Source organism: Microtus oregoni, unplaced genomic scaffold, assembly GCF_018167655.1.
Source record: "Microtus oregoni isolate MIOR12 unplaced genomic scaffold, Mior012 000061F_ref0000440, whole genome shotgun sequence".
NCBI lineage: Eukaryota > Metazoa > Chordata > Mammalia > Rodentia > Cricetidae > Microtus > Microtus oregoni.
Window position 1 is genome coordinate 4,503,464 of NW_024543871.1, and position 15,612 is coordinate 4,519,075.

The following is a 15,612-nucleotide window of genomic DNA, read 5'->3' on the forward strand; positions in this document are numbered from 1 at the left end:
TCTCTGCCTCCTGAGTGCTGGTATTAAAAGCATGTGACATTATAAATAATGAATAGATCTAGAACTGTAAACAAGATCCTAAATCCCGTAGCACATTGTAGATCTAAGTTTTGGTGGGGTTATTTATGGGTTTTTGATGATGTTTTGTTGGTGTTATGGAACAGGGTTTCTCTGTTTAAAAAACATGGCTGCGCTGGAACTCATTATGAAGGCCTGGCTGGCCTCCAAACCCCAGACACCATCTTGCCTCTGCCTTCAGAGTGCTGAAATTAAAGATATGTACTACAATATCCAGCTCTGGTGTTGTTTTTGTTTTGTATTTTTAGATTTCATTTTTCAATTGAGGCAGTATGTTTCAGAAATAGAAAATTTAATTTAGAGTACCTGGTGAGTCCTTATTCCCTGATGTTGTACCATCACTATTTGTATACCTACCCTGCATCAGTCATTCTCTATTTTCCTACTGCTGGGCCCTGACAAATGCAGGTGTTTTTTTTTCTTAAGACATTTTACTATATGTAGAATCATCTTCTGTGTCTATATATAGTTTCATGTATTGAGTACATCATTCTTTATTGTTTTGCTTTATTTTGAGACAGGATCTAGTGTATCCTAGACTGGGCTTGAATTTGGTAGATGGCTGAATATGACCTTGGTCTCCTAGTCCTCCGACTTCTACTTTGTCATTTCTTGGGACACACACTACCATACTATGTTGATGTTTTGCTGGAGATTTAATGCCAAGACTGCATGCCTACCAGGCAATCACTCTTCCAACAGCCTCATCCTCTGGATACTTTTCTTACCTGTTTTAACCTATCTTGCATTTTTCTTTCCAACTTTGGGAATCAAAGCCTCAGCAACGCACATAGTAGCAGACAGTCTACCAGTGAAGTACTTCTCAGCGATGGCATGGTCTTAAAGCCCTATTTAATTGTTTATTTGTGTTAATGAAAATATTTGTTTCTGCTATGTTCTTTCTTCATCCAACTTTGATTTCAGATGATACCATCTTCCAGAATCCTATGGTACAAGAAGCTATACAAATGGGATTCAGTTTCAGGGATATTAAGAAAACATTGGAAGAAAAAATCCAAACATCTGGGAGCAGCTATCTATCACTTGAGGTTCTGATTGCAGATCTAGTGAGTGCTCAGAAAGATAATACACAGGATGAATCAAGTCAGACTTCATTGCAGAAAGGTATGGATTGGGTATTTTGTTTGTTTGTTTGTTTGTTTGATTTGGGGGGGTTGTTTTGGTTTGGTTTGGTTTTGGTTTTTCAAGACAGGGTTTTTCTGTGTATCTTTGAAGACTGTCCTGCAACTCACTCTGTAGACAGGCTGGCCTCTAACTCAAAGAGATTCATCTGTCTCCCAAGTGCTGGGATTAAAGGTGTGTGCCGCCGCCACCTGGTACATTGTTTATTTTTTGAAACAAAAATAACAACTTTGCAACCCATTCATTTCTTTTTTTTTTATAATATCCCCATGGGGAGGCCTCACCCTTTCTGAGCAGTGGATTGAGGGTGGGATTCGAGGAAGGTTGTGGGAGAAGGAACTGGGATTAGGATGTAAAATAAAAAAGATTCTTTGGCCAGGCAATGGTGGCGCACGCCTTTAATCCCAGCACTTGGGAGGCAGAGCCAGGTAGATCTCTGTGAGTTCGAGACCAGCCTGGTCTACAGAGCTAGTTCCAGGACAGGCTCCAAAGCCACAGAGAAACCCTGTCTCGAAAACCAAAAAAAAAAAAAAAAAAAAAGATTCTTTGATTAAAAAAAGGAATAGAAAAAGAAAAATGAAAAAAATCACCATGAAATAAAGTTTTAATTTTTATTCCAATAAATTTCAAACATACACAGAAGTAAAAAGAATGATAAATTAGCTTCAATAATAAGCAGCTCTTCCCCATCTTGATCCTCTTCTCCTATCTTTTTCCCCAAAGCACTTCAAAGTCAATATAAGACATCCTGTGTATCATTAGCTACAAATACTTCAGTATATATTCAAGGGTATTTTTTAAGTTTGCACTCAGTGCTGTGTTTCTCAAGCTACTATAACAAAATGCATTTGTTTCTCACAGACTGAGAAGTCTAAAATCTAGGTCTTTTTGCAGATAGTTGCCTTCCCAAAGTAGTGTGTATAACGTCAGGTCTTTCTTCCTCTTCTTACAAGAATGTTATTTCCCCCAGGAGTTCTCATGCTCATGAGTTAATATACACCTATTGTATTCATGCATTGCTTAACAGTGGAGATATGTTCTGAGAAATGCATTGTTAAACAATCTCATCGATGAGTGAATGTCATCAAATATACTTACACAAACATAGATGCCATATGTTAATCAATTTATCTGGCTTCTTGATGCAATCCAGATATTTTGTAAACATGAGATGTGTGCCATGAGGTTCCTGCTGATGTGATATGGCATATTATTTCATTGTAGTTTATTTATATAAAGGAATATATTCTAATAATAAAGTATGCAAGGTAATAGAGAAACCAGTAGCATAATTGTTGGGTTTTTTCTTTTCTTTTTTTTTTCAGGACAGGGTTTCTCTGTGTAACAGCCCAGGCTGCCCTAGAACTCACTTTGTAGACCAGGCTACAACTCACTTTGTAGACTTTTGTAGACCTCGAACTCACAGAAATCTGCCTGTCTCTACCTTCCTAGTGCAGGGATTAAAGGTGTGAGACACCACCGCCCGGCTGGTTTTCTTCTCTTCATTATCATGTTTTAATTATGTGCTATACTTTCATATGACCCAGGTTAGTTAATATCACCATTATCCCAAAACATTAGGCTGGCTGAAACATCATTAGATGATAGGATTTTTTCAATTCACTTCTGATCTTCTGGAACAAATACATGCTTTCTGGTTTATCAAAGTACTGTTCAATAACACATTACTACCTAAAGCCCTTCTTCTGACCATCACTATGTAGAACATTAAGGCTGTAGCATGTGAATGTTAGGAACACAAATATTCAGCCCATATCACATTCTTATCACACTTGACAAAATAAACTTATTCTCTAAAGCATCAGAAACCTAGTTGGCTTTAACACCCTGCCTTATTTTTAGTGCTCTAAGGTAAGCTCAGGGCCTGGTACATTTTAAGAAGGTACTCTACCAATGAGCCATACCCCTCATTTCTCCAGTTTCTTAAAACATGTCTACACTTGATCCATTTTAATAAAGATCTAAGTAAGATTCTCCAGTTTCTTCATTTTATTTTTAAATACCTCAATTGCATATATTAATTATATATAATGATAGGTTTCATGGTGTTTTTGTACATGTACTTGTATTTATCCCCCATTCCTTCTACTAATCTGCTATTTCATGCCCCCCACCCACCCTTTGTAACCCAATTAGGAGCACATGGTTTATGTGTGTGTGTGTGTTTGTGTGTGTATGTGTGTGTGCATGCTCATATGTGTGCATATGCATGTGTGTGCAAATAATTGTAAAGGCAAGAAGTCAGCCTCAGGTGCCCTTCACCCTGTTTTTTTTTTTAATGGGTAATTTTTCAGTGACAGTAAGATTAAATAAAATGTCTCCAATAACCATTAACTGTGTATGAATTCTCAGGGAAGAGTGGGGCCCTATGAGATTCTCCCCATTACATGGCAGGATGTTTACTGACTTAATCTTGGAAGATCTTATACAGAAATCATACTTTAATTTTGTTTTTAAGATAGAGTCTCTAACACAAGCTGGTTTTGAACTATTAGTAGCTGAGGATGACCTTGAATTTCTGTTCCTCCTGCCTCCACTTCCCAAAGTTGTGGGAGTACAGGCAGGCAACATTACCCAGTTTATGAGGTACATGGGATTGAGCCTAGGACCTTGTGCATACTAGACAAATATCCCCAGCCTTGATTTTAAAAGTATGAATTAAATTAATTTTTTGATTGTTTGAGATGGGCTCTCACCTTGTAACAGCCCTGACTGTGCTGGAACTCGCTTTGTAGACCATGCTGGTTAAGTAATAAGGGCGGCGGGGCTGCGTCCCCAGCACCCCGGCTGCCTGCTCGGCTAGCTTATGCCCCGAAATAATTACACGGACACTGTATTCCTCCAAACACTGCCTGGCCCATTCTCTTCTAGGCTAATTCTCACATATTAATTTAGCCCACCTCTAATCATCTGTATGTAGCACCCCAAGGTGCGCTTACCGGGGAGATTCCAGCCTAGTCCATCCTGGGTTGGAGCTTCATCCTGGGAGCGGGGCATGGCGTCTCTCTCTGAGGCGTCTGCTCCCGAGAGAGCTGTGGAGTCTCTGAGCTCACTTCCTCTTCCTCCCAGCATTTTGTTCTGTTTACTCCTCCCACCTATCCTCTAACCAATAAAATGGGCCAGGGTAGTGTCATTATTAGCCAATGACCTTCCTCCATCATTTCCCCTTTTTCGGTTTAAACAAAAAAAAAAGGCTTTAACATAGCAAAATTACATATAACAAAACAGTTATCAAGTAAAAGTTACAATAATCTTTATCATAACTAAGGAAAACTATAACTATAACTAACTATTCTTAACTCCATCAAAGACTCCAGAAAGATATATTACCTAAGTAAACAAGAACTAAGAAACTTCAAACTCTAGAAATGACAAAGACATCTCGCTGCCTGGACAGTCACCCAAAGTTCTTTTGTACTGTTGGGGCATCCATCTTCAGCCTTCAGGCCCATGGTATCCAGCAGACATTTCCATAAAGCAGGAAAATTCAAAGTCAGTTCAGTCACTATCTGTTGTGTCCTGCAGAATGTCTCCCAGACTCTTTCAAAATGAATCAGGAACCCCAAAAGATCATCTCACCTTAGGCAAGTTCAGTAGTCCTCTCTCTGCGGGTTCTCTGTGTCCAGTTTATGCAATAGTCCAGGCAAGAGCAGTTTCTTGCCCAAATGGCTATCAGACTCCATAAGGTGCCTCTTCGATGCCCATCTTCCTCTTGAAGTACATTGGTGCTGCCAGGAGCAGAGTGTCTCATTGTCATGAAAAGTCCTCAGTTATTAAAACATTAAATGTCCTATTCTGTAATCTTTGAAAGACATGAAGAATGTCTATCTAAAATATATCTCTATATATCTAGAAAATCTAACTAACATGACTACAAGCTTTACTATTATCGATGATTATCCATTAACAATCTATATTTCTTAATTATACAGTACATATTTAAATGAACTACACAATCACAATACCTTAATCAAAATCAGAAACACTTATACATATAACAAAATTGACCTTAAATCTCTATCAATAAAGCAAAATCTATACTAATGCAAATTATTCATATCTATATCATATCCCCCTTTAAATGTAAAAGAACATTTATAAACATTTTTTGGGAATTTGGGCGCAGTTATTTCTCTCCAAACTGCTTCCTGCTGAATGGGGGCGTCGTTAATTTGGTCTTTCATGGTATAACCTGTGTGCTAGTTTCATCTCAGTTGGCAGTTCAGCGAAGCAATTTTTTGAAGGCGTTCACACCAACCCTTCAGGAGGGCGTGGTCCATCATACCAAATCGGAATAGAAGAAATGAACAGTGTCTCATTCTCTGTGAAAACAAAATAAGAAACTCCTTTCCAAAGTATCATATCCTTAGATCCAAATTCAAAATATCTATGTTGGATTAGTTCAGCAGCATTTATAAATAAATACCTTTTAGCAGCTGTTGTTCCTTCCTCAGCATTCAAACAATTCAAAGAGAGCATAATAGCATACAGTATCAAAATTCTCTGTCCATTTCCCATCTTTGTACAGCTTTGTTTTGACCTCTATTTCGTTTATTTTTACTTTTAACTCTTTGCTTTTTGAGACAGGTTCTCTGTATCTTTGACCTAAAGTAACTCTGTAGACCAGGCTGTCTTTGAACTCTCAGAGATCCGCCTGTCTCTGCCTCCCAGGCATTCGGGATTAAAGGTGTACACTGCTACACCTTGAACTCACAGAGATCCATTTGTCTCTGCCTTCTAGGCACTGGGATTAAAGGCGTGTGCTACCACACACAACAACTCTCTTCCTTTTTTTGTTTTTTACTTTAAGAACTTCAACTTTTAGTCTGTATATATTTTTAACACACTTTAAACCATTCAGAAATTTTCTCTGTCTTTGAATCTCTCTTTACTGTTTATCTCTCTTTTTCTGACCACATGAATCTTTAATTTACCAAGCAATCTCAGTAGGACTAAAGGCGTGGCTTTGCCAGCTAGATCCAGTCCATTCCTTAGCTTTCCAGCCTCATGGCGGATATACAGGCTGTAGCCATGTTTACTGCAACAACTGTATGGCATTTTAAGGTCCCTGCCAGCAAGTGAGCTACAGCAGACAACACTCAAGTCCTCTCTCGGTAGCCGGCCCTCCTGCCTCAAACAGTCAGAGTTTGCCCTGGCAGGATGGCCCAGAAAGCCGGCATTTTTAAATGGCACAGCTTTTTTCCTGCTATGGCTGAAAACCGAAAAGCATGTGTTCAGCTTTTCGTCAACACCGTTTAAGTGTTTCGTGGCAGGACCTCTTAATGAGCTGCAGGCTTTGCAGCTAAAGCTGAGTCAGGAAGCCTCTCTTAGATGAGGCAATTGCTTGCCTCTAGCAAGCAGAGTAGAACCGAGAAATTGCTGCTACCAAGAAACCAGGCACAATGCTTTCATTTTGTTCTAGAATTACTTCCCAAACTGACTCAGGCTTTATGTGGAAGCAGTTGTCCACGTGGGCGCCATATTAAGTAATAAGGGCGGCGGGGCTGCGTCCCCAGCACCCCGGCTGCCTGCTCGGCTAGCTTATGCCCCGAAATAATTACACGGACACTGTATTCCTCCAAACACTGCCTGGCCCATTCTCTTCTAGGCTAATTCTCACATATTAATTTAGCCCACCTCTAATCATCTGTATGTAGCACCCCAAGGTGCGCTTACCGGGGAGATTCCAGCCTAGTCCATCCTGGGTTGGAGCTTCATCCTGGGAGCGGGGCATGGCGTCTCTCTCTGAGGCGTCTGCTCCCGAGAGAGCTGTGGAGTCTCTGAGCTCACTTCCTCTTCCTCCCAGCATTTTGTTCTGTTTACTCCTCCCACCTATCCTCTAACCAATAAAATGGGCCAGGGTAGTGTCATTATTAGCCAATGACCTTCCTCCATCAGTTTGAGATGGGCTCTCACCTTGTAACAGCCCTGACTGTGCTGGAACTCGCTTTGTAGACCATGCTGGCCTCAAACTCACAGAGCTCTATCTTCCTGCTTCTGCTTTCCAAGTGTCGAGGTTAAATATATGCATCACCATTGTTGTGTGGTTAGGGTATTTTAGAGAAAGAACAACAGAGGCTTTTATTGTGTGTAGAATTTAAGTTTTGTAATTTAAACAGTTTGGTTTTAAAGTATTTTGCAACTTTTCATGTGTGAAATCATGAGGTGTTCATGCTATGAAGTAGGCTTTAAGTTAAAATATATCCTAATATTGTGTATTTCATAGAGAAAGCCAGATGGTGAGCCACACTTATAATTTCCATATTCAGAGAGAGAGGCAATAGGGTAACTAGTTTTAGGCTAGCCTTGCTGCATACTAAGAACTGTTGAAAACATCAGCAAAAAAAAAATACGTTAATGTTGAAATAAACTTAAGCTTTTAAAGATTACTGAAATGGGGTAGCAGCTAAGTGGATAAACTACTGCTCTGTAAACATGAGGTCCTATGTTCAGATCTCCAGACTAACGTAAAAACCAGATGTGGTGTGCACCTGTAACCCAAACACTGTGGGAGTGAGGAAGAGAGATAAACAGGTCCTCCGTCGAGCCAGTTGGTGAACTCCAGGGTCAGAGATCTGCCTCAAAAAATAATGTGGAACAATTGAGAAAGATAACTAACATAAGTCTCTACCCTTCATGTACACAAACAAGCACACTTAATTACACAGGCATCCACCAGCCACATAAATATAGGCGCATGTACACACATAGTTTTTTTTTTAAGGTTCTATGTATTTTATTATTGAAAAAACAATTAGTTTATATGAAACAGAAAAGCAAATCAGAACTCAGTATAAACATGACCAAGTCTCTAGAGGTTAAAATGTTCAACTCCATCTGATAGAACTGATGGATGACCATGATTCTTCTCCAGTGTCTTCTCTTGGAGTTGTACCTGACTTTGTTACCCTTTCTTTCTCGGCCAATAATCTATAGATTCTGAAAGTCCTTGGGAAGGCACGGCAAAAAGCAATCAGGCCTCTGGCTCATAATAAGGAAGAAAGGCCCACATGCATTTTGTTCTGTTTTAATACATGAGGGGGGAAATTTTAAAAATATATAAAAGGGGCTAGAGAGATGGCTCAGTGATTTTAAAAATTATAATACTTTTGCAGAGGACACAGGTTTGTTCCCAGCATCTATGTTGGTTGGTTTGCAACCACCTGTAACTCCAGAGCCAGGGTATCTGACACCCTCTTGTGGTTTCCACAAGCACCTGCACAAATGTGCATATGCACACACACACATTATTTTAAAATATATGGAAAATGCAAGTTCCTAAAGGGGACATAGTAGTCCCAGCATATATTCTCAGCTGCTTTAGAGGCTAAGGTGGTAGGATCATTGAGCCTAAGAGTTTAAGGCCAGTCTGAGCAACATAACATGACCATGTCTCAAAGTTTGAAATAACATACTAAAAATATTAGAAAGTGTCACCACATGTTATCTAGATACCAAGCCTTTATTGTTATGTACCAAGACATCCTGATCTCAGAGGGTGCCTTGTGGAAAATACAAGGAGAAAGCCTTGAGCGTAGTGACACAGGCTTTTAATCCTAATACTCAGGAGGCAGAGGCAGGTAGACCTCTGAGTTCAAGGCCAGCCTGATATAGCAAGTTCCATAATATACAGAGCTCCTTAGAGAGACCCTGATTCAGAAACAATAACAAAAGGATGCAGTAGGCAAGGTTGTAGAGCACAATAGTCACCTTTTTGGTATGAAGCGGTTTCCAATGATAAATTACTAATCAGGGGCATTTTCAATATGTGACTAATCATATCACTCTTTGAGTTCATTCCATTGGGACTGTAAAACAGAATCACAATAAAACCCAAGATAAGGGCTGGAGATATGGCTCAGAGGTTAAGAGCACTGCCTGCTCTTCCAAAGGTCCTGAGTTCAATTCCCAGCAACCACATGGTGGCTCACAACCATCTGTAATGAGATCTGGTGCCCTCTTCTGGCCTGCAGGCATACACACAGACAGAATATTGTATACATAATAAATAAATAAAATATTTAAAAAAAATAAAATAAATAAATAAAACCCAAGATAAATATTAATTCCTGGACATTATAATCCCAGTACTCTAGAAGCTAAAAAGAACTGGCATTGTTGACCATTTTAGGCTACATAGCAAGACTCTGCCACAAAAGGAAAGGGGTAGTCTCAGGATATAGCTAACTTGATAGAGATCTTGTGTACCATGTGGATAGCCCAGGATTCCATCCCCAGCACAGAATAAACTGGGGCAGTTAATCCCAGAGTTTGGGAAGTACAAACAGGAGGGTCAGGAGTTCAAGGTCATTTGTTTTGCTACGTGAGTTTGAGGTTAGCCTGGGATACCTGAGACTATCTCAAAGACAAAACAAAAACAAATAACAAAAAAAACAACCTAGGTTGTATTATACCTCTATGATTTCAGTGAGCAAAAATACAGCAGATAAACTGTTGCCAGGAATTATTTTTTAAGTTGTAAAGTGCACATCAAATTTACCAACTTATAACTGGGGATATATCTCAGTGTTAGAGTAATTGCCTAATAGACCTGGAGACTGTGGGTTTGATTCCCAGCACCACATAAATGACTATCTTAACCTTTTGTATGATTATATTAGTGTTAAATATGTTCATACTGTTGTATTATACATCCACTCTGGAGAATTGGTCTTGGTACTCAAACACAGGATCTTATACATGCCAGGATAGGTAAGGCATATTTTCAGCCAGAGCCCATAAATTTCATTGCGTATAGAAGGTTGTTTCTTGAGAAGAGACTAGAGAGGCTGGAGAAGTAGCTCAATGGTTAAGAGCTCTTCCAGAGGACCTGGGTTCAATTCCTGGTACTCACATAGCAGCTCACAACTGTCTCTAATTCCAGTTCCAGATGATCCGACATGCTCACACAGGTGCACATACAAGCAAAATGCAAGTACACATAAAAATTAAATTTTAAAAGAAAAAGATTAAAACAATACTTTGTTCCCTTCCTACCCAGAGAAACTTCTCTGGAGCTTGTATGTGACAGTGCTTCTCTGGTTTAGAACTCACCAGCTCTCGGGACCCTCAGAATCAAGTCTCAACTCTTCGATGCTTTGCCGTATCTTTAAGTCAGTTCTTGCTGGCTGTTTGTATCTGGTCTTTTTTTTTTTCAGATTCAATGACCAGTTTTTACCTATGTTCTTACAAGTCACATGTTCTGTTACTTAGAGCACAATTCAGTCATTTCTTTCACCCAGAACACTTCCTCTAATTGCTCCGACTTCCAAAGTGCGTCCTAGGTAACTCACGTACATTCAGTGTCTCACAGTTTCCTGTTATGTTCTCTACGTGTCTGATATCGGATGCCTAAGGTCCATATATATTCATTGTATATGCACTGCCCAAGTGTTCAATAAGTACTTGGATGAAATTAAACTATTGCTTTTCAAACATGTTTTATAAATAATGTTCCTGTTAGGACATTAAGTGCCTTAAAAAGAAGTGATGCCAGGCATGCAGCACAAACCTTTAATCCTAGCATTCATACAGCAGAGGCAGGCAGATCTTTGAGTCTGTGCCAACCAGGCTACATAGTGAGACCCTGTTTTTGTTTGTTTCATTTTGGTTTTGTTGGGTTTTTGGCTTGTTTGTTTGTTGGTTTTTCAGAACACGGTTTCTCTGTTAACAGCTCTTACTGTCCTAGAATTCACCCTATAGACAAGGCTGACCTCAAACTCACAGAGATCTGCCTGCCTCTGCCTCCCAAGTGCTGGGATTAAAGGCTTGTGCACCACTACACCTAACTTGTTTTTAAAGGAACTACATAGTTGAATAGGGAAATGCTTTGTGTACACACACACACACACACACACACACACACACACATCCCGTGGCAGTGTGGCTACCATTAGAAGTTTTAGAGTTAGTAGACAAACCTAGCAGGGATAGTGTGATTGTTCAGCAGATAAAGGCACTTGTTCCCAAGCCTGAAGACCTGACTTGAGTTTGATCCTGGAATCTATCTTGAAAAGTTGCACTCTGGCTTTCATATATGTGCTATAGTGTACACATCCTCATCACAAATATAATTAAATAAAATAAATTTTTTTAAAGAGAAATAAAACTTGCTTTTTAAAAAAAATGCCACAAGAGGTAGGAATGTGGTACAATGAATGGTATACAATATCCTGGACTTAATACCCAACAGTGCTGACTCCCCCGGCCCCCCCACACACACCAAAGGAAAACAAGCAATACACATTTGAGGCCAAATTTATAAATCATTAGTATACAGTGATTACAAAGATAGTTAAAATATGTATTTATTTGTAGTGCCTAGCACATAATATTTATGCTCTATTACTGTTGGTTGTTGATGCTGTTATCTATAAGCACAAGCACAGTTTTATGGCATATTTGTTAGACTTTCACAAAATCAGTTTTGGCAAAAGTTAACCATGCAGCTACTTCAGTATTGTATGTATGTTAATCATACCCAGATATGTTTTTGGAAACCTTGCTAACATCTCAAATATACTTGAAAATGTAAAACTTCTACCTCCTTTTACATTTCCAGTAATTATCACTGTCTCCTTGGCACATTAGCAAGCCCAACTTTAGTTCCTCTTTTTTTTAAAGAGTGAAATTATAGTATTGGGTTTTTAAAAAAATTATTTTTGTTTTCTGTGCATTGGTGATTTGCCATGGGTGTCAGGTCTCCTGAAACTGGAATTACAGACACTTGTGAGCTGCCATGTGAGTCCTGGGAATTGAACTCAGAACCTCTGGAAGAGCAGTCAGTGATTTTTATTACTGAGCCATCTCTCCAGTCCCCTCCTCTCTTTAGCCCTCACATCTAAGCACCAATTCCTATTTATTTGGTCAACTGGAGAAGTGTCCATCAAATGGATCCCTTTCTGGAATTACCAATGCCCTTCAGATAACTTGTTACTTTTACTACTTTCTTGCTTTTCTGCATGGCAAATTGTTGCCTGTACTCAATTGTCAATCTACCATTGCCCTCCTTCTGACTGTGCCTCCCTTAACCAGTTGGACAGAAAAATTTGTTCATCTTGCCCCAGAGCACTTTGCATTGAACTTTATTATAGCGCTTACTACTTTATACGTTGTACTTACTCTCTAGATGTAGCTCACAATGTCTCCCACTAGCGTACAAACTACTTAACAATGTGTGCCATGTGTGAGTCATTTTCATATCTCCCAAGACTTGAGTGTCTGGCACACAGGAGGGGTGCTTTTCAATGAATTTAAACAACAAACCCAAAAAAAACGAGTATATGTTGTTTTTCTCTTTGTGCAGACATTAGTACAGAAGAGCAGCTAAGGCGCCTACAAGAGGAGAAGCTTTGCAAAATCTGCATGGATAGAAATATTGCTGTGGTTTTTGTCCCTTGTGGACATCTGGTCACTTGTAAACAATGTGCCGAAGCAGTCGACAAATGTCCCATGTGCTACACAATCATTACGTTCAAGCAAAAAATTTTTATGTCTTAATGCAGAGCCACAGTAGGCATGTTATGTTCTTCTTACTCTAATTGAATGTGTGATGTGAGCAAACTTTAAGTAATCAGCATTGCATTCCATTAGCATCTGCTCCCAAGTGGAAACAAATGTTAACAGCACTGTTGCAGTCTAAACTTTGAATTTCTAAATCTTTTAGGCTATTAGCTATATTGTTTATCCAGTATTTTACTCAATTGAAACCTTAGACAAAGAAGCATTTAATATTATAACATTTTACCTTGTGTATTTGTAATATACCGGTTTGATTTTTATGTGGAAGTGAATTAATCACCTACATTTTTTCATTCCTTTCAGATAAGCTTAATAAATGGGGTGTTCTGTATAAGCAGGGAGATTTCAGTTAATCTGCCCAATCACTTAATTTGTTTATTATGAACAGGGAAGAACTGTTTCACACTGGTGGGAGGATAAACATTGTTTGTAGATGTTTGTCCGTGTTTTAGGATTTTGTCTGTTTCCTTTCAAAATTATAAACGTACTTGTATGAATGATTTTTTAAAAGTGATTTTGCCATCTCCCAAAAGCTATTAAATGATAGACTACTATCTAACTAGCATATACTAACATGGAAAGACAACAAAGATACAGTAAGTGTAAAATACAAATGGCAAAACACTATGTATAGTTTGAGTCAAATCAAGGTGTGTGAATTTTTATCTGTACAGGACAAAAAAGATTTGGAAAGATATGCATCACACTCTTAAATATGTTTTTTTTTCTTGAGGGGGTGGGGGCATGGGTCTTAGGGGGGCTTATAGGTGCCCTTCTTTTTTTATTGTTTGAAGTTTATATAACTATGTATTACTTTTATATAATCATAATTTTTAGAAAATATTTTACTGATTTAAAGGCTTAGGCATGTTCAAACGTCTGCAAAACTACTTATCGCTCAGTTTTAGTTTTTCTAATCCAAGAAGACAGGCCAGTTAATTTTCTGGTGCCAATGTGAAATTTAAATGTTTTTGTTTTACCTGCTTTGTGGATGAAAAATACTTCTGAGTGGTAGTTTTCTGACAGGTAGACCATGTCTTCTTATCTTTTTTCAAAATAAATATTCCTGATTTTGTAAAATTAAATATAAAATATGTCTCAGATCTTCCAATTAATTAGTAAGGATTCATCCTTAATCCTTGCTAATTTAAGCCTGCCTAAGTCACTTTACTAAAAGATCTTTGTTAACCCAGTATTTTAAACATCTGTCTGCTTATGTAGGTAAAGTAGAAGCATGTTTGTATGCTGCTTGTAGTTTTAGTGACAGCTTTTCATGTTGAGATTCTCATGTCATTTTGTGTCCTGAAAGTTTCGTTTCATGTGAGTTTTTACTGTTAGGATGATTAAGATGTATATAGTACAGAATGTTAAGTCTCTGATTGTTTTATGTTTGTTTCTTGGCTAGCAATGGTAGTAAATACTTTTAAAACTATTTTCTCAAGATCCTTAAAACCTCTTGGAAATTGTAGCATACTGACAAGAGTAGTTGTTTAAGTATGATTTAACAACTTATGTAAGAGTCAGTAAGAATAAAATCAAGCTAAAATGCTTCATAGAACACAGGATTTACCTTAAATAATTATCATGATAAGACCTCTTATAGAGACTGGTCTATTTTACTACAAAGAACAGTTTGGGAGTGAAACTGTTACAATTTAGACTTTTTGTTGTATTTTCTAAGAGAAAGAGTATTGTTAGGTTCTCCTAACCTCTGTTGACCACTATGGTAAGTGATGTCATTTTAATTGCAAATTTAAATAGAAATTAACAGAATTAAGTAAATGACTACCCTTTTTTCTCTTTCCTTTTTCCATGAAAATCCTTAGTTCTTTGTATTGTCTCCTACTTAGGTTCAGTTATATAGTCATTAAGTTGAGCTTGATCTAAATTGACTAAGTTTTAAATTTAAATTTACATTTAAAGCATTCTACAAGGGGATGAAAGTGTTGATTTTAAGAAAATTTTTCTAAGACTCTAAGGTACAAGTCACGTAGGTAGTTTGTTTAATCTAGTTGTTAGCCAAGGATTCAAGGACTGAATTGTTTTTGAATAAGGCTTTTCATGTTCTGGGAGCCTCAGTTCATTTAAAACTCTTCTTTTAAAACTTGTGTGCTGAGAGTTAAGCAAAACCTTTTTTTTTGTCTTCATGAGTTGCAAAATTGAATTCGTGAAGCTGATGCGCTAACAGGTTTATTTTAAGAATTGTTTAGAAAATGCTGTTGCTTCAGGTTCTTAAAATCACAGCGCTCCAATTCTAATCAAATTGTTGGAGGCTTACCAGAGTTGGTCTGAGCTCATACTAGGGGAAAAAAGCCACTGAATCCTTTCCAATATAGCTGTGCAAAAATTGCTCACTTGGAAGGTCAAAATATAACCAGATCCAAATCACCCCTGAGTGATGGTGTTCTTTTCTGTATAAAGTTCACTCTAGGATTTTGAAGTAACCACCTATTTTACTACATACTAGTCATGTGAAATTTAACGTTATTTTGTAATAAATAGCTAATTTTATTTGTAATTTGTGTTGATCAAAACTTTTGTGAATGTTTGGCATTTATTAAATAGAGTTTATTTGATTAATGTCTTAGTATTCCCTTTCCTGCTAGATTTTGCCTCTTCCTTTGGTTAGGGGTAGAGGTGAGGTGACTGTAGTAAGTGAATATAATGTGGCTATGTTATGGCATTTTGTTGTTTTGGTATTTAAAATGTGTATTTTTCTGTTTTAATTTTAGTAGGTAAAATTTATATCTTGAGCTCTCTGAATGGAAATTACCATTCCAGCATTAGCTGCATGTATTGCTCTTATTAGACCTAAATCATTGTTTTACTTCTGACTGCCTAGGTACTGAA

At 38.0% G+C, this 15,612-nt stretch overlaps 1 protein-coding gene across 1 annotated transcript in view; it reads left to right on the forward strand.

The window, feature by feature from the left end:
- LOC121439471 (X-linked inhibitor of apoptosis) overlaps positions 1–15,280 on the forward strand; it is a 46,233-nt gene extending 30,953 nt beyond the window's left edge. The window contains exons 6-7 of the mRNA XM_041639965.1: positions 1,003–1,203; positions 12,548–15,280. Of these exons, the coding sequence (XP_041495899.1) occupies positions 1,003–1,203; positions 12,548–12,741 (395 nt within the window). The 3' untranslated portion in view covers positions 12,742–15,280. The remainder of the gene's footprint in view (positions 1–1,002; positions 1,204–12,547) is intronic.
- The last annotated feature ends 332 nt before the right edge of the window (positions 15,281–15,612 follow it).